The sequence below is a fragment of the Cololabis saira genome, chromosome 1 (genome assembly GCF_033807715.1).
Source record: "Cololabis saira isolate AMF1-May2022 chromosome 1, fColSai1.1, whole genome shotgun sequence".
Taxonomy (NCBI): Eukaryota; Metazoa; Chordata; class Actinopteri; order Beloniformes; family Belonidae; genus Cololabis; species Cololabis saira.
In genome coordinates this window covers 24480075-24505256 of record NC_084587.1, presented here as the reverse complement: position 1 = coordinate 24505256, position 25182 = coordinate 24480075, and the positions used below count along the sequence as shown (strand labels likewise).

General features: G+C 39.1%; 1 protein-coding gene across 6 annotated transcripts; it reads right to left on the bottom strand.

The window, feature by feature from the left end:
• Nucleotides 1–65: 65 nt before the first annotated feature.
• pcm1 (pericentriolar material 1) lies at nucleotides 66–23839 on the bottom strand. Of its 6 annotated transcripts, none has more exons than XM_061718907.1 (40): nucleotides 23670–23839; nucleotides 21575–21687; nucleotides 21097–21348; nucleotides 19264–19590; nucleotides 17175–17345; nucleotides 16521–16640; nucleotides 16068–16254; nucleotides 15306–15415; nucleotides 14864–15137; nucleotides 14637–14787; nucleotides 14107–14313; nucleotides 13712–13890; nucleotides 13025–13251; nucleotides 12648–12790; nucleotides 12345–12474; nucleotides 11463–11633; nucleotides 11147–11325; nucleotides 10725–10931; nucleotides 10351–10609; nucleotides 9485–9630; nucleotides 9139–9398; nucleotides 8864–9044; nucleotides 8463–8770; nucleotides 8161–8322; nucleotides 7860–7916; nucleotides 7444–7616; nucleotides 6869–7000; nucleotides 5974–6103; nucleotides 5411–5578; nucleotides 5190–5287; nucleotides 4538–4672; nucleotides 4238–4441; nucleotides 4083–4142; nucleotides 3854–4004; nucleotides 2972–3132; nucleotides 2828–2891; nucleotides 2015–2220; nucleotides 1803–1895; nucleotides 1269–1392; nucleotides 66–1179 (listed from the first exon to the last, which is right to left on the bottom strand). In XM_061718907.1, the coding sequence occupies exons 2-40, from the start codon at nucleotides 21668–21670 to the stop codon at nucleotides 1154–1156; spliced, it is 6429 nt and encodes a 2142-aa protein (XP_061574891.1). In that variant the 5' UTR covers nucleotides 21671–21687; nucleotides 23670–23839; the 3' UTR covers nucleotides 66–1153. The 6 variants fall into 6 exon arrangements, with proteins under 6 accessions (XP_061574891.1, XP_061574902.1, XP_061574912.1 ...); XM_061718918.1 differs by having other exon boundaries at nucleotides 8463–8767; XM_061718928.1 differs by having other exon boundaries at nucleotides 13724–13890.
• Nucleotides 23840–25182: the final 1343 nt, after the last annotated feature.

Genomic DNA, 25182 nt, shown 5'->3' with positions numbered 1-25182 from the left:
TCTAAAATGTGAGCTGGCTGCATTAATTTGAAAGAACATTGATTTATTAAAACACACTTTACAAATAAGTTAATCATTTTTTTATTAAAACAACCTCAAGTTCATTTATTACATTACCATAAGACAAAAAAAAAGGCAGAAAACTATTAATTTATGAAGGCCAAGCTCAGCGATGAGGAACTGGATGCAAAAATGCTTTCATTTCCTCAAACTTATGAAAGTGTCATTTGTATGTTTCCGCTGAAAGCAGAAGTTAAGCCCTCTCTTTCCTACCTCTGGTTTGCCAAAGTCTGAAAAGGCATTGACCAACCATTCAGCAGCAGGCCAGTATTGATCCAATTTGTCATTATTGCCTCAGCTACTAGTACATGTATTATGTAAAACAAAGTTATTTCCGAAAAACACTACGCTAAAAGTAATGTAGATTAAAAAGGTGGACGAGGTGAGAGGGGGGAAAAACAAAACACTACAGTGTCAGCCCATATATAAATACAGAACAGCATTTTTCTTTTTTTTTTTTAAAGTTCCAGCATTTTATTAATGAAATCTTAGTATTGTAGTGAAAAGTCTGTTAAAATGAAAATCATGCACGTCTTAAACATTAACAGCAGAACCGTGTAAAAAGATGTCAGAGGGAATAAAAGTTACAGAACTTAGGGTGGAAAAAAGGAACAATTAGCAGATTTCAGTCAGGTTATGACTGAACTTTCATCCTGCTATAATCTATAAATAGAACTCGTGTGCAGAAAAGATGAGTCGTACAAGAGCAGGGAAAGGCCAAGAAAAATAAAACAAAAAAAAAACATTGATGTCAAACTGATCCCAGAACCATGAAGAATATTAAGGCAGGTATGAACAGTGGTTTTAGCACAACAGAAATTCAAACACAGACTTACAGCTGGTGATCAGCAGCAAGAGATAACTACACTCCCTATGATCAAGAAATATCACTAAACATTCAGGAATAAAAAGAACTTAAAGTGTTGACAATTTGTAGCTGTTGTCTGCAACTGTCACAACTAATTTGTAACAACTAAGGTGTAACTTTGCTTCTTTAAACTAGCACATTAGGAAGCAACAATCATACAGATCAGACTGAGGGTTTAACTATCATGTTACTAAAAACAGCAGTTTGAAAAATCTCTATATCTCCTTATACATTCTGGGCACCAACAGTCTCTGAAAAAGAAACCAAAAATTATAATTAATACTAAAAAAGACCAACTGGTTATAGTACAGAAAAAAACAGCTATTTGACAAACACACACCTGGTTCCTTCAGTGCCTGTGCGTTTCCCACCAGCCCAATCATCAGTTCAGCGTTGCCTTTCAGGATTTCCACAGAGAGGCTGTTATTCTGCTGCTCCTCCACTATTCTCTTTTGAAGCTCCTCCTGATAATATTACAGAACACACAGCATCAATACATGCAGACCCATTCACTGGGACTTTATGACTCTTTTTCATTTTGTGTAGATTAAAAGGACTTGAACTTCTAAAATTAATAAAGCTTTACAGCATTAGATGGATAAAAATTGAATTCGCATTCACTTTATTTGTATAGAGCCAGAGAAAAAAGTAAAAACGATCAATGCAATTTTAATTAAAGTCCAAAGCGGTCCAATTATAATACATAATATAATTACAGTATACTCCAATTGATTCAAAGTTGTTATGATTCTATTTCACTTCACTTTAATTCCCTCCCTCCCTCCTAAGGGTCTGAGTTGGTTTTATTCAAGGTGACAAGCAACAGTTAAAAAGAAGAAAGAAAAATAAAATCCCTATCTTTCTGATTACACACCTCACACATGACGGTGAGCTGCAGTGGTAAGTCATCCACCTTGACAAAATCTTCCTCATCAGACCTTTGGCTTGTGTTACCTGATCCAATCTCCTGCAACAGTTAAATCAAACCACTGATAATAATATTTGCATACAAATCCTTAAGAGCCAGCACAAATATACTGACAAAATTCAATGAAAGTACAGTAGCATCTGCAGACGTGGACTTACGTCTACACTGACGAGGACGGGCGAGTCTGTGTTGGGGCTACTGGTGGTGGTCGACTCCTTGGGGACGTGTGGACTCTGGGGGACGGCAGAGTCTCCCTCAGCTGCAGCAGCTGCTTCAGCTTTACTTTCCTCCTCAGGGCTCTGGCTCTCCAGCCCAGTGTGGAGCTGTACTGTAGAGCTTACAGTCCCGGCTGACTTGCTGATCTCTGCAAAATAGAAAAAAAAAAATAGGTAAACTAACTTTTTTTTACCCTTTAAAAAAAAAGAAAAAGTGCACGAAATGTACAGGACTGTTTCAGAAAATTTGAATATTGTGATAAAGTTCTTTATTTTCTGTAATGCAATTAAAAAAACAAAAATGTCATACATGCTGGATTCATTACAAATCAACTGAAATATTGCAAGCCTCTTATTATTTTAATATTGCTGATTATGGCTTTCGGTTTAAGATTAAGATTCCAAGAATATTCTAATTTTTTGAGATAGGATATTTGAGTTTTCTTAAGCTGTAAGCCATGATCAGCAATATTAAAATAATAAAAGGCTTGCAATATTTCAGTTGATTTGTAATGAATCCAGAATGTATGAGATTTTTGTTTTTGTAATTGCATTACAGAAAATCACAATATTCTAATTTTCTGAGACAGTCCTGACTTGCTGATCTGAGCAAAATAGAAAAAAATAGGTAAACTAAGACCGGAGGTTTTTTTTTGTTTTTTTTTTTACCCTTACAAAAAAAAGAAAAAGTCAAGCAGATCCACGAAATGTATACTGTTGGTAGGTCCCATCTTAACATAACCAAGTAAGCCTCACCATCATTATTCTCTGAAGTCTTCTGTTCAGTTTCTATTTCCTGGATTTCACTGCTGGTTGTTCCCTGAGGTACAGCACAATAACCTTGGTGAGACAACAAGAGGTGATGAAAATGGAAAATAAAAACCTCTCTACATGGCTCACCTTGGCGCTGGCCTCTTGCTCCACCTGTCCGTCAGCTGAAACCTGCAAGGACGTTTGGACTTCTACAGGTCCGGCTTCAAACTCCTGTATTTCCTCCTCATCATCCTCATCCTCTCCACTGCCATAGTTTGTTAGGGCTTGAGTCTCAGCTTTGGAAAGACCTGGCAAATAAACAAAATATATAGATAAGTAGATCTGGGTTAAAGTCCGTGATAAATTCACATAAATAATCAGAAAATGGAAACATAAAAGCTGAAGAAGCTGTGATGTGTAAAGTAAATTTTGCATAAGTTGTTTGGCTTTGATCATGTATGAAATGTATTTATTCATCTAGACAGCCTTTTATTCAGTTCTGAGAAAAGGAGATCTTTATAAATCGCTTATCCACTGAAAGTATTTGAGGGTGCAGTGCACAATCTAAAATTCTTTGCAGAAAAGGATTAGGGGTCTCCAAAGCACCACCGGACAGACCAAAATGTAAGTCAAGCCCTTCCAGCCTGACAAAGATAAGGTGGTGGTTCAGTAGGCAGGTTTACATTAAACCTTCTGCTTTGTATCTTTGTGGATTGTAAGTCTTGGAAGACCAAAAAGGTCATGACATTTCCTCAAGTAACCAGTCTTCTTTTTTTTCAATAGAATTGTGAATTGGAGATGATCTAATTTAGCTTTCTAGTTCTCTACTTTATTTCCATTTTTTTATTTTATTTTTATATTGGATGGTATTGAAGCATTTTGATTCTTTGATTCTTCTGCATGTAATGAATTGACAATAAATCTTGAAAATGTTGGATATAAAAACATTTGAAATGTCCTCTACATAAAAAGAAATCTCACTTTTATCAGTCTTTTTTTCCCCTTTTACTACATTCAGCTTTCACTTACTGATTGATAAAGGCATTCCCTGTCCATGTCCTTCATCCTCGTCCTCCTCTTCAGCCTCTGAAGCATCACTGCTCGAGTTGTTCTTGGTCTTGTTCTGAAGGTAAAGTTCTCGGAGCGCAGTGGCTCCTTGCTGCACTGCCTCATTCTGATCCTGGAAGAAATCAAAGGTTTTAATGTAGCACTTAACACCAGCATGAATTATTTCTTTATCAGTAGGAGTATTAACTACCTTGTCTTGATTAGCATCTGCTCGAGAAATAGATTTATTTGTTTCACCAACCAATTTCTCCTAAATAGAGGAATGAATGAAGACAAAAGTCAGATTAGTTACATTCAAAGTCATATGTTTCCAAATGTAAGACATAAAAAAAGAGAACAACCCACCTCAATAGTCTGCTTTGTTTTACCGGGCCCTCCGGCTGTTTTCTTATTTTTGTGTTTTGCTGCCTGGGCAGTCATGTTGCTGTTGTCCAAATCCTGCATCAGCTTAAAGAAAGCCAGTTCATTGAACAGGATCTCCGAAATCTCAACCAGGAGATCCTCCCCACAGTCCTTCAGAGTACGGCCTACATATTTACCGAGAGAGTCCTGGACCAAACAAGAAAAATGCCATAAAAACGTCTCTTGAATTTACTCTCTCCCAAAGCAGTTTGAGGTACATCTAAGGAACATTCTGAGTCCTACCTGCAAAATACCACCGAGTTGTTTGTGGAAAAAGTGGACAAACTCCTTGCTCTCATCATTCTGCTGCGTGAGATTAAGGACCATGCGACGCACAGACGTCAGCAGCTGATGGGAACACACCTCATCCATGTTCTCCTAATAAAGGGAAACAATTACATTACATTGATTCAACTGTTTAATAAATCTACAGCCAACATTTGAAGTGGATCAAAACATTTAATCACAGTTGTCCTGAGACAAGATTGGATATCGTTCAATAAAATTCTTGCATAAAATGCATGTGTTTTTGATCCACTTCAAACATTGATTACTTTACATTTACAACAACGCAGCCTACATAAACCATCAGGGAAGATTCATTCTCCAACCAGTCAATCCCCATTCAAGTATTAAATATGTATTTTGTGTGTGTATGTTTGGCCTAAGGTTATAATGCTATATAAATAGAATCTTTTTTCTTTTTCTAACAATAAAATCCATGGCCCCTGCGGCCCTGCATTGGACTCGGAGGGTATAAAAAAAATGGATGGATTCAATTCATGAAACGATACATTCAGTCAGTTCGAATTGGGAACAATTTTCATTAGTTAAATTAGCACATCACTCTCATCTTACTGTCATGAACCAGAATTATTTTGGCAGCTCTGCATACCTTAAGGAATGGAATAACTTCTGTCATGATAGCTTTGATCTGACGATCCAAATGCTGTGTGTCAATCTGAGGGCAGTGTACACCACCAGCTGCACCACCTGGCAACACACAAATATCAATATTTTCTTTAATCCTGACATTAATTCACCCATTTTTGAGCAGGCCAATGAAAGATCACATTTGCACAAGTTAAACATGGGCTGCATCATGTGACTTAATACCTTCCACTGGGTCAGCGGGGTTAGCAGAAGGGTGTTCAGCTTTTGAGACTTCAGAGCTGCATGCACCTGCAGTGCTGGCGTTGAAGGGGTTAAACTCAGCTTTAAGCTTCATGCGCTCATACTCCCTAATCCTTGCCAGGGCTTTGTCTAATTGAATCACGGTGTTGCCTGTCAGAGCAGCATATCAAGGAGAGCAAGAATTGATACAGAAGGGATAAGTGAAGTTCAAAAATCAATGAAACTGGAGAAAAGCAAAGAATGTGGTAGATATGAATGCCTCTGCAACCCGGTTATATACCAAGACCAAACTAAGTATGCCAGCCCCATACTCAATCTATTATGCTATGGTCTACAAATCAATGGTAATATTGTTTACTTGGCTGGGCAGTATTAATCCTTAACTGTAAACGGCCTGGTTTATCAAGATAAAACTTAAAAAGCCCTGCTGCAAAGAAGGGTGAAAAAAAGCATAATTTATTTAAGCACAGCATTTCCGCTATTTACTAGGGTGGAGAAACAGTACAATTTCAAAAATCAAATGATTAACACATGCAAAACTATACCTAGGTCATCATTAGCAAAAGGTTCCAGGACGGAGGAGGTTGACATGTTGCTGTTATTTTCCACAGATTCTGCATCATCCCTCCTCTTTGTTGTGTCCTGTGCATGTCTCAAGTTCTTCTCCACCACCTCCTGAAAAGAGTTTTTTTTTCTATTGAAATTCACACACACAGCATCTATTTTACATCCAGCTCTGATTGAGCTGATTGTTTGAAAATAGAATATTGAAGACAAATCCCCTTTTCAAACACCTGTAATCCCACTTAAAGTCTTCAGAAAGGCAAGAAAAACGAGGAGCATATATCAAAAGTCTGCAATGGTGGCTTCCTCTGCCATTCTCAAACATGAAAATGTTGTTTTTAATAATTTAATAATTTTTGAATTTTTGAATTTTTTTTAATAAATTTTGAACAGAGCAATATTTAAAACACTTGTAAGACCTGGCTACCAATTAGTACAACTTTGGAGAGTTTGCGACAAAAGAAAGAGCACATATTTAATCTAGCAAAAGAAACATGAGAGTAATTTTGTTTGATGTTTTTAAGGGCAGCCTTCTGAAGCCTTTCTGTCAAGTTAAATTTAAAGACAATGAAGAAGGTAGGGAGAAAATGAAAAAAACATGGAAGGATGAGAAAGGGCAATATATAGAGAAATGGAAAGAGACAAGCCTGAGACAGAAATGAATGAAAGATACATTTAAAACGAAATGGCATAAGGCAAAGAAGGAAGGGCTTAAAAAAGCCAAGAGGGATCAGTTCCCATGAAAAAGAGAGCTGGGAAAAATACATGGGAACAGGCTTCAACGTGGAGACTGATGGGACATATAAAGAACAAGAAAAAAAACAAAAATTCTATAAAAAATATGACTGTTTATAAAACATTGGGGAGAAATCTTACTTCATCACTGGTAGTCAGACTCTGGCTGGGTGTGAGCTCAGACTGAGAACCTGCAGCCCAAACCATAGGACCGTGAGTGGCCACCTGGTCCTCGGCTGCATTCGTCACCTCCAGATGTCTGGCCAGTATGTCCTTAGAGACACGGGGAATAAAAGTTATTACTGCCGATGGAAGTTTTCAGGGGCGTAGTCTGTCTTCCCCTCACCTCGTGTGATTGTGATTTGATTTTAAGACCACGCTAATAAACAGGCCTCAGATTACAAATCATCATTCATCGAGGGTGTCTACTTAAAAAGAAAATAATTATCCAGAAATTACACATATTTATGTTATTACATCGTAAAAATAAAACTAAATTATCAGCTTGTAGAATGTAAGATCACAATGAGAGCTGTAATTGTGTCTGAAAAGGTTTTGAAGTCAACCAGATATCTTGTGCAGTATTTCAACATGGATTTTCCCAACACTCTCAGGAAGTCAAGAAATTAACTTAGATAGCTCATAATTTGAGCCCCAAGTAAAAGGTTTGTGAACTAGGTTCAAAGACCAGCACTCAGAAGAATGTGTACACTTACTTGTAAGGAATAGAGTGCCCTTTGGCGCAAGTAGTCTGTGTTAAGTAGCTGCAGTTCATGGAAGAGCTCGATGAGAAAGTGGGGCCGTGACTCATTCTGTGATATCAGCGTTGCCACCTCAGAGTAAATGGTTTCTCTCAGAGCCTCGAACAGCGAGAACTCACTGCTGGCATCTACAATTAAGAGATTTTAAAATATGAGATTAAGGGTTTGTTTTTGTGCATAATGTACCCCATAACTAAAACATATAAAGCACTAAATTATGATAAAACTAAAAGCAACATTTTTCAAAGTCAAAGTCTCAACTCGCACACAAGTTTGGAAGCCTTGGTTTGGATTTAGCGACATAAAGATGGTGCATGATGGTTAGATGAGATAAGAACTACATGATGCTAGGATTTGCATGGGGACTTTACCTGGAGCTTCTGTGCATGCAATTCTGTTAGAGAGGAAGGGTGTTCTCCAAGTATAAGCTGTGAGTAAAATAAATTCAAAGTAAAAGTAAATTAACCCCAAATTAAAATTAAGCTAGTGGTCATGAAAATTGTGTTAAGAAAAGCAAATTAACAAAAGAATGGAAATGTAAGAAGTACATGAAGAAAAAAGAAACATCATGTTATAAAATTGTGATAACATGTAAAATGGATAACAAAACAAAATAACATACAGATTGAAGGAGGGAAATGATGTAATTTTTTAAAGCATGTTCAGTCATACCTGATGAGAGGTCATTTCTTTTGTTCCCGAGCTTTGATTTCCTGTCCAGTTTTTCTTGAGTCAGTTTATCCAACAGAGTCTTATTCTGATCTCGGTGATGAGGCGGCGGTGCCCTCTGCTGGGCGAAGTCTGCAGTGCTGCTGACGCTGTCACTGTCGTGGTCTGGGGAGAAGAAATAAAGGAGACCTTAAACAAAAAACACATTTACATCCCAATTAAACAGCCATGGAAGGAATATTACATTTGAAGAGCTTGTTACAATAAAATTTTAAATGCCAGCAATGCTGATTCCACTTTCATACCTTCACTGTTCTTACTGTGCCCTTTGTTCCTCCTGCGTCGGTTCTTGGTGGTTTTGCTCCGAGAGGCCAAGTTGGTTTGTGCAGATGCTTTGCGGCCAGCCTTAAAGGTCTTTGTGACTGTGGTGGGATCAACAGCATCAGGGATACTGCTGGAGCTTTCCTGGGATGCCTTGTCAAATGCTTGCAGTCCTAAGGGGCATTTTGTATAAGTGGGCGAGGAAGGAGGAGATTCTTGCGCTTCCATCTTAGATGAGTTATGTCGTGCCATATTGTTTGTGTAGGATGTGTTAAGTCGACCTGCTGGCCTACTGGAATAAAGTGGAAAATAAAAAGGTATATATAACTATGTTAACCATGTTATATAAATACACAGCATTTCCTCGCACAAATGATAGACATACCCCCTTTCTGTAGAGGTGTTTAGAGGAGAGCGCTGCAGTGGAGGGGGAAAACTCATGTACTCTGTTTTAATAGAGGAGTTGGGGTCCAGCTGCACCTTGTGATGCTCAGGAGTGGCTGGACCAACAGCACCTTGAGGAAAGTGACCCATGGCAGCAGGGAATGGAGGATATAAATTGAAACCTTCATGGGGGATGAAAAAAATTTTTTTTTTTTAATCGTTCTATTCAGAACTAATAACAAGGCAGAATGAATTTGCTACAAATGTATGTCATACTGGGCGGGAAGGGGGCTAAAGGAGACACTGGCATGTTGTTGGCTGAAGGCTGCAGGGTAGAGAAGGGGAGGAAAACGCCAGGAGAGGCTGAAGACCCAGAGCTGAATTCCTGTGCCGAGCCTTGCTTCTGCGTCTGCCAACCTGCTGCTGAAGTCGACGCCTGCGGCGGCGGCGGCGGCGGCGGCGCCTGCTGCTGCTGCTGCTGCTGCTGCTGCTGCTGCTGCTGCTGGCGAAGGAGGTCATTCAGGACCTGCTTTAGCCTGAGGGAAAAGTGATTGACTGTGAGACACCTAAAAATATCCTGCATCTTATTTATCTTTTGTGAGAATATAGTTATTCATTTCACCTTTGTACATTGTTTTGTTGCCAGGCCAGCTGGGTATAGCACTGGTTTAGTTGATGCATGACCAGGTGAACCTGTGGTGATGCCACGTTGTTGGGTACCATGCTGTACTGACCCGTCAGCAGAGTTTGCAACATGTACGATAATGTCTGTAGAAGTAAACAAAAATCATGACTTTTATTAAAAGAGAAAGATGTCCTTAAAAAGATCAATCAAAAGGGTTCATACCAAACACATCCTGAATGAGCACCTGCGATCAGATATTCGTTACAGGTACTTTGTGTGAAGCTCAGTCAACATCACACAGTTAGCTGAGCAACAAATGGGACGTAAGTGGCTCTTCTGCTTCTATAAATCACAAGTTGCTTTTAATGGTCCATTTTTCAATAAGCTTAGCTGCTTACAAACATAATGATAAATAAAATAAAGAGGCGGAGGAAAAAAAGACCCAACTTCATCAATGCCAAAAGGGAAATTGATTATTGATGTTGCAGAACTCTGTGTTAGCACACCTCTGCTGACTGAAGACACATAAAGTGAAGCTTTTAAACTCTTCAGTTTTCATTCTGAAATGTATACACAGGCTGTGTTCACCTTTAAAGCACAACAGCATAATCGCCCCTCATTCTCATTCATGTACATAAAATACTAAGAGTTTTTCTATGGATGACAAATCCTGTGCGTTTGTGGTGTTTGTCACAGAAAGTATTATTTCTGAAAACTAAAAGAGTGAGGAAAAACTCCCCAGTGTAAACTCAGCTGCTGGTATAAAGGCAGTTCAAGTCAATTGTTGGTCCTTTAATGTGGGCCAGGACATATGTCAACACCAGGTTTGAACAATGTCCCATGTGTTTGTTTAGTGCACTAACCTGCTGGTCCTGCAGGAGTGTTTGAAACATGCTGGTACTGAAGTCCAACTGTCTCTGTAACTGGTTGACTTGCTCCTGCCAGTGACATGTCCCCTCAGTAAAGGAGAGCTCCGAGGCCCAGCGCAGGTTCTCTTGTCGGCGTACACCACCATGCTGGCTTGCTGGCTGGTTCAACCCTCTGGATTGCGGCTTTGCTTTAGTTTTGTTGTGAAGATGCACACTGTTTTCACCCGAAAAGGCTGCTGGAGGCTTCAGATTGCTAGACACACAAATGTGGGGGAAAGAAAAAAAACAAAACATTACCGTGAGAAACTGTTATCAGTTTGCACAAGCATTGAGGTTACAGCAATTCTTCTCACGCTACTCGGTCTGACCTTCCTTCATTGTTCCTGTTACTGTAGGAGCACTGATTACTATTTGGTGAAAAGACATGGATGTCGTCATCCGAGCTGCTCTCTGTACATGCCTCCTGCTCTTCTTCTTCCTCTGCACCCATCTCTGATCGATACTCATCCTCTTCACGGTCCTCATCGTTGTCATCATCAAGGTGGCAGGGACTGGAACCCCAGGTGGCCATTGTTCTAATGACAAATGATCAAATCTGGTATCAAAAGTAGTAGCAATGTTTTCTTTTCCTATGTTGTCATCCAACACGGGAAATAAACTAACATCGTTGTTGTTTATGGACTGTACATTACTGTTGTACTTACGAAATGTGTAAAAATTATCTCAAATCTAATAAGAGTTTCAAAATGAACTTTGATAAGACACGCTTTATGAGCAACGTGTCTCCTACCTTTCATCCCTACTGATGGGGTGTGAAGATGTAGCATTTTCTTCATGGTCTTCGATCTGACAAGACGGGTCATCAATACGGCTACGTCTCTGGTGTTCAGCCATCAACGACTCTAGGTGCTTTCTGCGCTGTCGAAGATCTTCCCGCAAAATCTGGTGGCGGTGCATTTCTGACCAGAGCTGTTGTCAGTGGAAGAATAGAGAGCATCAGCAATCACATCTAGGATGTTTGCAAGGTATGGAACTTGTTTGGCTATTTGACAAGAGGAAGAGTTAGTTATAGAAGGGTTTCTGGTGTGAAAGATGGAATACCTCACCTCATTGTCAGCTGCTGAAGAAGGGGCTGCCTCTTGAGCAGTGGGTTTGAGCACAGCCAAGTTAGTTTTTGGTCCAGAGGATGAGGAAGCCTGGACAGAAGCAGGAGTTGAAGCTGCAACTGGCACCTTCCTCAATAAACCCTGCTGACTCACTGTGCTGGACACAGATGACTGGAGAAAAGAAGAAAAAAAACCACCACAGGTAATGCATAACCTTCCACACACCAGTTAGATAAACATAAACTCACTGAGTGAGTATAAAGTTATTAACTGACTATTAAAAAAGAAAAGTTAAGAAAAAAGTTGCCATCTCAAATTTTTAATACTACACTCTTAAAAAAATGGGATTTGCATATTCAAAAACTTTATTAAATCAAATTAGTTTTTATTTATATAACACCAATTTGCAGCAAAACATCTCAACACCTTTATTTCTTTTAAATATGAACACCCTTACATTAAAGTTAAGAGTCTTGACATTTCTGTTCATTCTCATCACAGTCATGCTCTTTTAATTCAAAGGTTTTAGGTATCACAACATAAATTCCTGGAAGCTGTTGAGTCAGGAGTATCCAGTTTTTCACTTCTTTGTTTCTGCACTTTCTTTTGTTCCCCCCCTCTAAATATTGACAGCATATGCCACTTATTATGTCAATTGGTAACCTGAGGTCGCACTTACATAATTTTAAGATCACCAAATTATTTTTTTTGTTTTTTTTTTATAATTGTCATGATACATACAACCTTCAAACTAAAATTGGAGTCCATGCACTTGAGTATGACTGTATATAAACTTCATTGTTTTGCTAGGCAGCTAAAGTAATACAAGATGTGTTAGTATTTCAGTACTGGTGGAGTTGTGGAGATGCTTGACTGAAGTACCTGGAGGTCAGGGCAAGCCCACTGCAGGTCCTGGATCTTGCCTTGGATTTCACTGAGTCTCTGGCGCTCTTCATGCAGCTGCTTCAGCGTCTGCTTCTGCTGACGCAGCTTCTCCTCATACAGTTTCTCTCTGTAAGAAGAACAAAAAAAGCCACGCTGTGATGAAAATTGAATCCAAGCCAAGAAAAAAAAAAAAAAAAAAAACTGGAATCAAAAATTACTTTTTACTTTTCATTTATGGAACTTTTTGGAAAAAATACAAAGATTGTCAGACTGATCTTTCAAATGTTCAATACACCACACCTGGCCTTGCTGGAGAGACTGATGTCTCTGGGATTTTGTTTAGATCCCGTCCCAAATGTTCCAGGAACAGGAGCTCTGGTGTTATTTGGCTGCTGGTGTAAAGCTTCATCCTCATTAGCTGTTGTTACATCTGTGTCATCACTCTAGATAGAGACAGATAGGGTCAGTGTTTCATTGCCAGACTAACGTGTTATTTTTAATGAAGAGAGACAGGCATGTCTCGCTTGGACCTCACTGTTGTTAAAATGCCACATAGTTTTCCTGCTGTTGGGGGGTACGTTATTTTTCTTAATGAATTTTGTGCACACAACAAGAAGTGACATCTACTTGTTGTAGACAGAATCTGAAGTAATCTAACTTTCTGTCATCTACCTTACCTGTACCATGGCCACCAGTTCCTGAAGCTGCCATCGTTTTTGCTTTGCTGTCCGGCGATGAAGCTTCTGAGCAAAATCCGCATCATTCCCCAGACTGCTTCTCCGGCTGGACTCTGATGCACTGTCAAGAACCACAGCCTGCGCTCCTCCATCATTATCAAGACAGTCTTCATCCCCATCTTCATCCTTCATCTGATTGTAAGGGATGTCCCTATTGTACTGGCATTCTAAAAAAGAAAAGTTGAAGTGTCAGTGCTGCTAAATATTCAACTGCTTGGGAAATGTTGGAATGTTGGATGATTAACAGAGGATGATCGGGCCAATATGACTATTCTGTATTTTACATTTATTCTCAAAGTGATGCGAGATGGTTACTCATGTTGATGATGTATTTAGGTTTAATGTTGCCCCAGTCACAATACAATTTGCCTCTCTTATATTCTACAACATAAATTACACAGGATGACAATGGAAATGTCAAGCAAAAGCAGATATTAGTTTTTACTATATTAACTAAGTTTCAAACAGCTTCTTTTTTTTTTTATTATCCCTTCCAACAAATTGTATTACTTGCAGAGTTTTCCATCAAATATATATCATTACTTGATATGAATTTCAACACTACACCATAAATACTCTATAGAGGGAAGTTAAAGTCCGATGTTACAGGTTTGTGTCAGTGTGTACCTATTAGCGTACCTATGGGTGCCGTCATGTTAAGGCTGCGGAGGTTGGCTGCTGTCCGGTTGTTGATCTCACACTCAGTGTTAAGTCTCCCATCCCGGTTGTTAGCTGTGCTACTCCTGGCCATGCGCCCATTGGTCAGACTGTTCAAGTCTGTCCAGTTCCCGCTGCGCTGTGGGTTTCTGAAGACATAAGGTCACAGTGACTGTTACTCTAACAAAGCACCAGAATCACAGAACATGGTTATGCTGAATACTATTGTATTCCAACTTGAGGCCAGTAACAAAAGAAAAGAAACACATTTGCCCCTCCGACTAAGAGTGTCATCACTTTGATAAAAGTTCTCTGAAGAATAGTGTTTGTCTTGATTTAACTCATTATTTCTTCTTCACACCTACCTGATGTTAGTTACAGGGTGGCGATTCTCCTGCTCCGAGTCAAACATGACCTCAAACATAGATCCATCCTCTGTCTCATCCTCCTCCTCATCATCACCCTCTTTCACATTTTCATTGACTGCATCCACCATCATATCAGAAGTCTGCTCATAGTACTGAACTAATTCCCGCAGTTCATTCAGGCGCTTGTGGACCTCTTTTAGCTTCCTGTGAGAAGATGTGAACAAAACCTGAATGGATACTGAATCTAATTATTTACAAGGTTGCACTTAGAAGAATGTTATTTCAACTCCTTCGTCTTGATAAAGATTCAAGTACATACACAGTATTCATACACGGAAAAGCACATCCAGAAGTTGAGAGCCTTGTTTTGTAAAAAATGACAGACTTTTCAGCAGAAGACCATGTAGCAATTTTTTTCCTCTATTTTGCAAGGTAATACTATACTACTCCATCCAACACCTGCTGCTGATATCTGAGCTGCCTATTCAACTGCTTAAAGCTGTGTGTATGTGTATTTTTGGATGTACCTCAGCTTGTCAGCAGAGTTGGAGCAGTCCTGCTGTGGAGCGAGTGGAGGCTGAAAGGAAGTGGAAGCCGAGGCCCCATTAGAGCAGAGAGCAGACTGACTCTGTGAAGATCCTTGCAGACTAGGGCTACACTGTGCTGACAAACCACGACCTGAAAAGATCCACATGCCATCCATCAACATTTTGAGAGGATCAAAGCTACATCATGGATTTGAAAATGCACCTACATGAATTATTATTAAGTGTCTGGTCTCTGAGTGACTGTAACTCCTGTAGTATCTTGTCCATAGTTTGCTTTTTCTCTTGGAGTTCTTGCAGCTTAGTGAGGTTGACACTTGCAGCCGTTGCCCCACCGTCTAGACCAGCGTGTGGACCAGAGGCAGAGTGAAGGAGGGGTCTGTGTTGAGGTGGACCAACGGCCTGAGGAGTCCTAGACCAACACACTTCTCTGGAGAGGGACAGACTCTGTGCCTGACGACGGTTATCTGGCACTGCTTTAGTCTGCGGAACAAAGTAGACATAAATTGTCAAGTGAGCCGAACATAAAGACATAATTATTCAAAAATGACATTGCTATGTCAACATGCAGAAGTTCAATTCAAACCCATTGTAAATAATATATTACCATCATCCAGACAAAAAGCAGCTATATAGTCGTTTTTACGGTACCTGAGTGTCATGTAACTGGTTGTGGAACCGCTGGATCAACTCATTTAACTCATCATTCAGTTCTGAAGTGATGCTTAGACCAGAAACACTTCCAGTGGTTTCTGTGACAACTAAAGACAAAAACACAGCTTTAATAAATCAAAACAAACAAAATTGTTTTTTTTATGTTAACCTCTAATGCAACTTAGTTTATTCAAACACATTTACCTGAAAATACAGACCCACAAATACCAATTTAACATCTGTCAATTGTGTTAAGAATCAACAAATTCAAGCTTTTAATGATGCATCAAACATTACATTCAAAAGAACAATTCAAAAGAACAATTAAAGCCTGTATGTTAAGGAAATATAACAAAAAATGTTGAGTTTGATTGACATACCCGTAGGCGGTGGTAATTTTATTTAATGTTATTTTAATTTTATTTTAGTTGTTTTTATTCACTTAGTTGTTTTTTTTTATTATTATTTTTAATTTATGTTATTTGTGAAAGGGGCAGATCAGATAAGATTCTTCTTCTTTCTCCTCCCTTTTCATTCATAAGTTAGGAACATTTGTATTTGTGTTTGTATTAAATTGTTTTGTTTTTTTTGAATGAAATAAAGAATAAAATGAAATGAAATGCATCTGTCTTCAGGAAAAGTAATCTACACAACATTTTCCTTCAGTTGTACAGACTTGAACATAACTTTTCTCAGGTTTAAATACAACTAGTCTGTGGTCACTGTAAACACATCTACCAATGTGTGCGTGTGTCTCACCAGTGTCTTCAATCACAGCCAGTGCCTGTTCTGCACTGTGCTGCATGGCCATTAGTGCTTCCTGTCGGCCCTGAAGGGCCCTGAGCTGCTCCTGCTGCTCCAGCATCTTCTTCAGCAGCTCGTGCTGCTTACGCAGGTTCTCCAATTCTTCCCTCTGGTCGGTACGCAAGGATTCTGGCCTACCACCCTGCAAATTCACACCCACGTATAAATATAAAAACTGGACAAACCAAAACCCATATCAGCAATAACCAGTGGGAATGACACAAAAAGCATTCAAGGACAGACTACTAAACAGACCACTCTAACAGTCTCCTCAGTCCTCATATCAGAGGATAAAGTTTTTATAGAATGCATGTTGTCTAGTTGAAGAAAACAGTTTCCACATTGGGTATTAAAGCAAGTAGAAAATAAGCAAATATGATGCAAACACTCAGACACAAATGTACTTACTATTACATTTAAAGCGTCTGAGGACTGAGCCTCTGTGTTAAGAGAAGTGATCTCTACCAGTGAACCTGAGCCGACTGTTGAGTCCAGAGTCCCCACATGAGCTTCGTCACTCTCCTGCGCCTATGAAAACAATCGAGAGAACAGCTAGTCACACAAAAATAGAAGAACTGGAAAGTCTATTGCAAAACAAGAAATGTGTTGCCCATTGACTGAATTATCTACAGATATAAATCTCTGTCTGTTTGATAAATTCTGTAGGACTATGAAGGTAAGAAAACATGAAGTGAAGAACAAAATGTTATCAATAGAAACATTTGGAAGGAAATGCTTGACTCTAACTGAATACAAAAATTAACATCTCTGAAAAGGTGACATTCCCATGCCCAAATTTTTATAACATTATCATGACCCAACATTTGAAGTGTTTCAGACTATGATGGAAAAAACAACCATTAAAATGCATCTATGGCACATGTCAGAAAAAATTAAGACAGGTTCTATTTCAGCTAAAAATGAACCAAGATGCATCATCTACACAAGACACATGTCCGTAAATCATGTATTATTAGTCTCATGGCACGTAAAAGACAGAAGAAAAAAAACGTTTAAAAGATGATATGGGTAAAATTGCAGAAAAAACATGAACCAACTTACAAGCATTTTTTGTAAGAAGCGTAAATAGGACTTCTCCTGCTCTTTGAGGTGGTCAATGAGAAGAGAAAGACGCTCCACGTTGGCTGGCACATCATTCTTTTCCACCAGATCATCCCTCATGGAGCTGGCCTTACTGATGTAGTCCCGAATCTGCACCAGTTTGGTCACCACCTGAAGATGTACAAAGAGAGGAGGAGTGGTGTACCGGAGTGAGTTTGAGGAAGGATATAAGACAGGCAAAGCTGTGAGGAAAGGTGAGAGAGCATCTGTGTCGATGGCTCATACTAGGCTACACAAGGGCAGAAAGGGGGGCTGGGCGAAAACTCACTGGGCACCCAGGATGGCATATTTATAAATTGCCCTAAATACAGCCTAGTTTTAGCTGCACCAGCACTCCCTCACTTTCATCCTAGTTTTGTTATTTCCCAAGTATTCTGCAGATCAGTGATGCATCTATGTTATGTGTTCAGCAGATATGAAAGGAGACTAACAAATTAAACGTAAAATGTGCATCTTTTGAGGCATTAAAGGTTAAATTAGAATAACAAAAACATAATTGATTGGATCATAGTAACCACTGGCACTCATCTCTGTATCTCAGCTCAGACCCTTCTCCCTGTGGTTGCTCCACATCTCGACTTTCAAGCAGACATTGTTTTCCATGTATTTGATCATTGGAGTTAACAGTGGTACGGTCCTAACAGACTAAACTTTTTTTTTTAATTCGAGTAATTTCAGCCATGTCAATTGTGCAAACCTGGCTGGTACAATTTTTTTTTTTTTCCCAAATCACACTGGTTACCTGCCCTATTTCCTCCTTCTTCCCTTTGTTACATACATTCAAATATATGAAAGCATTTATTTATCATTTTGATCAAGTTACTTTACAATAAAAATGTTATGTTGTCTTTTTAACCACCCAGGTTGAACACATGGTAAAATCTACCACATACACAAATATGAAATCTATCATCTACAGGCATGTCCAAAGGTTTTGGTAGTGAAACTTTTTTTTCATTCAAACTCTGTTGCTTCAGTATTCTGACATCACGTTTTTCACCTGTTTCAATAGCACAATGAAGAACTTTTTATAATGGGCCCTGAACTGAAAGGTAGCTTTCACCTTCGATTTTCCGTATTTCCAAAAAAGCAGGAAAGGGGGGGGGGCTCCATTGGGGAAAATAACTTGGCACCAGTGTTATGTTGTCTGACTTTTCTCTTTCCTGTCTAATTTCAGTCTGTCTTGATGTTTTTATTGGATGGTAGTGGCTTCTTTGCTGCCTTTTTTGACACTATGCCATTGTCCACAATTCTTCGCCTCGCTGTGAGTGCAGATGCATTTACACCCACCACTTGTCTTTGCTGCTAAACCTCAGTATTGATGAGGACAAGAGTTTAAGTCGAACTTCTCATTTTGAAATTCTTTATAATACTGTACTGATTCTTTCAGGTGCAATACTTTTAGAAGCAACTCCCTCACTTATAAGAACATTTGGGTATAAGTCAATGACGGCTGAATGTGTTTCTGTTACCACCTCTAATGCCAGATAACAATGCCTTCTTTTATAAACAGTCATTCCGCTTTTATTATTCACTCAGAATGATCGAGTGGTTTCAGCTGACTTTGTACTTGTTAACAATTACCCCAGTGCTGATTACTTTATTGCCAAAATGATGTTAGTTGGAGATGCCGTACGGGGCAAAAATACAGCTAAAAAATTGGACTTTTGTTGTCATGTAGTCAATTTTAATGTCAATGATGCATTGTGACGTATTTTCAAGTACATTTGCTCACGTTACACAATAATCTGGAAAACAACATGAATCACCACCACAAATCACTAAAAGGAGAAAAGGTTGTTAAAACACAGAATTTGTATCACAGTCAAAACAATACTACAATTAGTCTGACGATGGATGACACTGTTTTTTTTTTTTACTCTTTTGTACCAACAGTCAAATTTTCCAGTTTCTCAACAATACACTGACATCTTTGCATGGATAAACAACATACTTGTTTTAATTTAAAAAAACGATATAAAAAGTGGTAATTAAACATGAATTTTCTTAGAAACCATACAAATATTACCTGGCTGCTGTCTATTCTTGGCTCTCCTCTTCCATGCTCTCTCTGCATTAAGAGCCGACTCTCTTTCCCACCAGTACTGGGCCTTGGAGAGTCTTTTGAAAGAACCACGGGGGTTAACGTTTCTCTGAGTCCTTGGCTCTGCTTCTTCATTTCCTTGGCGATGGCGGGGGTGGTTGGGGCAGATGCTGAGGGATGGAGCAGCTCCTTACTTTTGTTAGTGTTTACATGCAGAGGCAGGAAATTGTAAGGCTTCTTATTTTCTCCGGCTAACTGCCGCTGGTTGTTGGCAGCTGTGACCCGCCCCTGAGAGTCACTGCCGATGCTCCTCTGAACGGGAAAAGAAGATGCAACAAGGTGTTACTTGAGGTTCGAGCATTGAAGTTCAAAGCAAAAGTTTATGTTCATGACATTTTAGTATTCATTTTTTTCATCTTTATTTTTATCACTGTGTCAAACGTTCTTGTTTACAGACTGTCTTGCACACAGGGAAATAATCTCAGGTGGATAACTGTATTACAGATATACAATGATACCTTGGCCAGCAAATACATTGATACAAAATCTTCTCAATGCCAACTCTGTGGTAATGAACCATTTCAACTGCAAGATATAACATAATGATATCAGAGCCCAATGAAAATAAGATTTTGAGAGGAGAAAATTTGATATTTTTTATAAACAACCCACAAACAAACAGTTTTTAAATAGAGTAATAATGAAATACACATTTAGAGCTACCTTTTTTTATTCAAATGTTTAAAGAGTATACTTGTACTATAGTATAAGTTGTATGTAATGTAATAAACTCAGTTGATGCCAGACTAGAAACATTCCAATGCATTCAAAACATCCTCCAACATTTCAAACACGTCTCTGTCTACTGTGCTTGCAACTTTCCAACACTTGAGCAGATGCTCTGCCAGAGAAAGTAGAAGATTATATTTGTACTTATGCGACTCCCCTGCGACTAAGAGGTTACCTGTAACCAAAACAACTGAGTACGATAGGTTGGTAACAGTAAGATGAAGGACCTTTCCAGGTGTGCTTTGATCCAACTAACTGGGATGAACTCTTTAAGCCACTTTACAGATGAAGTTGACTCAATATTCAAGTCGGTTTATTTGTCAATATTGTCAATAGTGTTCTCACCAGATGTTCCTTGGTACAAAAGGTAGAATAGTAAAATAGTGAGTTACTTCTAAGGCCTGAGAGACCTGGATTAGCTGATTTGGATGAAAAGAGCCTTCAGAAAGTTGTTCATTTGGACAACAAAGGCTCAATGTTGTGTCAAAATGAAATGAAACATAAAATACATTATTATATTAATTAAAGGAACTTGATATTACTTGACTTCAGCCCTAACCATTACTGGCACAACATTTTCCTCCTTCACTGATTCTTTTAGCAATGTTTTTATTTTTTTTTGCCACACTGCAATTCATTTTCTTGTTTTGCTGATCATGTACTGTAAACGCAAGCTGATGAGGCTATTCTACAACCTAGCCTACTATTCAGAAATTGTGCAGGGTACATGTACCTTTAAAGAAAAGACAGAGCAGACCCTTTTACTTGAAGAAGCTTTGCTCCTTCTGTTTGCAGAAAGACTTAGCATATATTCTATAAGTCTCCTGTAGAAAACGTAATTTCATCTACAATAATCTGTTGGAGCAGCTGAATCCGTCAGCGACTGAAACTGGATAGAACACAAAAAGAAGGATCCCGGGAGACCCTGGAGCTGATTGTGTAAAGAAGAATGTTCTGTTTGAGGACTGCTGGCAGACAACAACATACTGATGAGGGGGGGGAAAAATAACAAGTATAGCTGCAATTTACCTCATCCAGGTCGGTAAAATTGATCCTCTGCCGGAGCTTGTCAAGCTCAGCTTGGTCTGGGACAGACATTTGGGTAGTGTATTTGATCTGGGGGAAGGAATGAGGGGTGCGAGCTCTCCTGCGGCCGGCGCCCGGGGTGGACTCCGGTGAAATATCATTAGTCAGGCGGCTTTCCACCACCGCAGCAGCAGAAAGCTTTTTCTTGTTCTTCTCTGAAGATCGGTTTGCTTTCTTTTGCTGCACACCCCAGTCCTGTTCAAAAACAGAAACATTAGCTCTGTTGTTTACTACGTGCAACCTTCCAGTCAGTACACGTGATACTTAACATAGCATCAATAAACTGTGACAGTAGTTTTACAAAAACAATGTCAACTTTGCAGCTGGAATTCTGAGCCAATTTGTTCTCAACAGAACAAGAAAACATGAATATTTACATGCAACATGCTCAAGTTGTAGTTTCAGTCAAGCAAGCCCGTACCATGTTATTGAGTCTGTCCTCCAGACTGCCGTTGCCTACAGTCCAGTTGTGCAACTCTTCTGAGCTTCCATCAAAAGGAGTGCCTCCTGTTGCCATGTCACCGACTCAGCTTACTGAAATCAAAAACAAAATGAATGCTGGTGACAACACAGAGATGAAAATCCACCCGTCTATATCAAAACAAGTACAACCAAAATAACACAAGATTCAAGACAACTGCTTTCTCTCAACTATCCAGAAGTGGTAACTTAAGTTCACTAAATTCAAGCACACCTCACAAAAAGACATTGAAATCCGAGAGATTCAACTTCAAGGAATTCAGAACATAATTACAAATTTGACGTTAAATGAACCTCATGGAGATAACTTAATTGTAATGTGATTTTGATGGGAAGTCCCTCGCAAGATAAACGGTGCATTTATCCTCCTATATATCAGAATCAGCTTTATTGGCCAAGTTTGAACATTGCCCGACAAGGAATTTGACTCCGGTTATTTCATTCACTGTACCCAGATTTAAAAATAGCAAACAGTAAATAAACAAATGTGGCACTTATTAACATATATACAATTAAAAAACTGAAAGGTGCAGCAGTATGAGGTAGACGTGATTATTGTTGGAAGGTGCATTGTTACAGCATGTGATAGTGTTATTATAATTACTGTTGTTATTGTTATTAGAAATCTATCAGGCAGCTGCAGCTGATCCAGAACGCTGCCGCCAGAGTCCTTACAAACACCAGGAAACTGGACCATATTACACCGGTCATGAAATCACTACACTGGCTTCCAGTGAGTCAAAGGATAGAGTTTAAAATGTTACTGCTGGTCTACAAAGCACTGAATGGTCTTGGACCAAAATACATGGTTGATCTGTTAGTTCCTATGAAGCTCCCAGACCCCTGAGGTTCATCTGGATCTGGTTTGTTGTGGTTCCCAAGAACCAGAACCAAGCAAGGTGAGGCAGCGTTCAGTTATTCTGCTCCTCACCGGTGGAACAAACTTCCTGTAGACCTGAGGTCTGCTCCAACTGTAGATCCTTTAAATCAGGACTAAAAACATTACCGTTTATGAAGCGTACTCTTAAATTAAATACTTACCTGCTGTACTCTACTGCCCTTATTTTTAACAACTTGTGCTTTTTATTATTTTACTTCTTTTCTTATCATCTTATTCTTAATTTTTTCAATCTTATTTACTGTCTAATTATGTCTTGCCGCTTTTAATGTCAATGTAAAGCACTTTGAATTACCTTGTGTTGAATTGTGCTATATAAATACATTTGCCTTGCCTTATTAAAATGCAAAACAAACGCCAACGTTAAACATTAAATTCCTCAACTCACAAATCAAGAGAGCTTAACCTCGTGCAATGCCACACTCCGATCACAACCAGCTTTAAAGATGTGTGAGTATTTTGACTGAACTGACTGTAGCTTTTAGCTGCAGTTCAGGTCAGTGTGTGCGGCGTGTGGCCCGCTCGGCTTCCCGGGAAAACATGGAAAACATTCCCTCCTGTTAACAATTCAACTACACAATTCTAGCTACAGCCGCTTACCACATTAAAAAAAGTGATAGGAAATGTATTCTCACACTCGCACTTGAGGTTTTCCTAACGCAGATGCAAACAGACTGACTGATTTATTGCAGAGAGCCGTACTGGAAAAGCACTAGTGACCTATTTACGTTGAGCTATCGCCATGACAACACACAGTAACCCCGCCACTCCGGATCAACCAGTGCTCTGGGAAACCATGAGCCTTTAACCCTCAAACTGTGAAAATAACGTGACGCTAACGAACCATTAAAGTTGTCCAGCTTGCCAGTGTAAGGGGCTAACTGCAGTTAGCCTGCTACCAGCAGCTCGGCGGAGCCAAGTTAATAAATATGTCGACAAAAGTTGCAGCGAGCCAGCGTCTCGCTTCAGTCAGTGCAACGTTATGTCGCTTAAATGCAGGTTGCATACTAATACACGGTTATCTAGCGTTGCATACAAACACAGCAACCTGCACCCTGGATTTAGTTATGTTATTATCTCAACAGCTCGTGCTAATGTGGCTAGCGTTACGATTTGAGAGGAGAAACGTTGCTGATACCATTCAGTGTCTGACGCGGCTCAAAATGTCGCTGCGGAGAATCGTGTGTAGTTCCGTGGAGGTTTCAGATATCCCCCCCGAGTCTGGTTGAAGCCATTCCACTTGTAACAAAGTCTGCACAAGCTCTCAAAACGCAGTAACCCGATGGAGGTGATTGCAGGCTGTTGCGTTTAACCCTCCCACCCGCTGGGTGGCGCTATAGACATATATACGTAGACGCCCGATCGAGCGCTGAGCACGTACGTCAACGACGCCGCCATATTGGATGTGGCAAGACTGCGCTGTAAACTAATACAAGTAAATTGACTTATTTTCATAAAGCGCCTTTCTACAAAGAAATTTACGTCTCATCTATTCATTCACACACGCACTCAAAATAGGGCAGCTAGACTTACTCTTAATTGTTATTATAGATCTAGTGTTGACCGAATGCATTCTTGTCTCAGAAGGTGAATCATAGGTTATCTACCAGTTTATTATTATTTATTCGAAACATTATTCATAACAGGCATCCCACTGCCTTCTCAAATCAGATTAGTTATAGTGCAGATGTTCATCATTACAGTACCAGAGCTTCAACTCAGCGTCAACCAAGACCAAGAACTAATTCAATGAAAAACACTGTTGTATAGACCCCTTTCCGTGTTTGTAAACAAGTATGACGTAGGCAAGCTGCGCGCGCATTGTTGCGGCAGAAAGACGGAGTTCATGTCAGTTTACACCAGCCGATTGATGGAAAAAGATCGTGGAAATTACGTTATTAAACTAACTTTGGCGGATGGAAAGCAACTTCTTTCCCGGAGGAAGATATCACAAAGTGGCCCGATGTCCAATGGCCGGATATTCATCTGTATTTGGTTGAGAAACCTAGTGTTTACACTCAGGAGAAGCTGCGACACTGTCAGCAGCTGTCACAGCTGAAGTTTGTAAAGAATTATGACAACTGAATGTATTTTATACACTAGACATTTTAAGTTATTTTATTATTTCATATTTATTTAATTTATCTTATTATTTTTGTTAATTTACTGTGTCCCCTTTGTTTCTTAATGAGTTTCATTAAGCATTGCCTTTGAATGAAAGCCATGTCATGTGTACCTTTGTCTGTGCTGAATGAATGAAGTTGATAGTTATTTAAAAAAAAATAAAAATTAAAAATTATATGAGCTTTATTGTCCATCCTGCATCTCATATTATCACCATTAATTTACAGAAACCTATTCCCGCTAATATGATAAAAAGAAAAACATTAAAAGGCATATAATGCAAAATACTGTTTTTTAAAACTTAGTTCATTATTTTTAGGTAAATTCATTATTTTTATTTGAGGGTTTGTGGGGATTAATATATCTATAATTATACCTGAGTTTGATATACAACACATATAGTGAATATATGTATATTTGTGCAGCATATTTACAGCTGTGGAAGTTGGATGTTTGTAGCTTTAAAAAGAGAAAATAATTAATACATTTACACAATCAGTGAGAAAAAACAAATGACTCCGGTAGTT

Excerpts from the sequence above, each read along its gene's own strand:
- pcm1 (XM_061718907.1), bottom strand. The coding sequence starts at position 21,670 with ATGGCAACAGGAGGCACTCCTTTTGATGGAAGCTCAGAAGAGTTGCAC. Across the intron at positions 7,617-7,859 it reads TGCATGCACAGAAGCTCCAG|ATGCCAGCAGTGAGTTCTCG; the intron begins GTAAAGTCCCCA and ends TCTTAATTGTAG. Across the intron at positions 3,133-3,853 it reads GGGAATGCCTTTATCAATCA|GTCTTTCCAAAGCTGAGACT; the intron begins GTAAGTGAAAGC and ends TTTATTTGCCAG.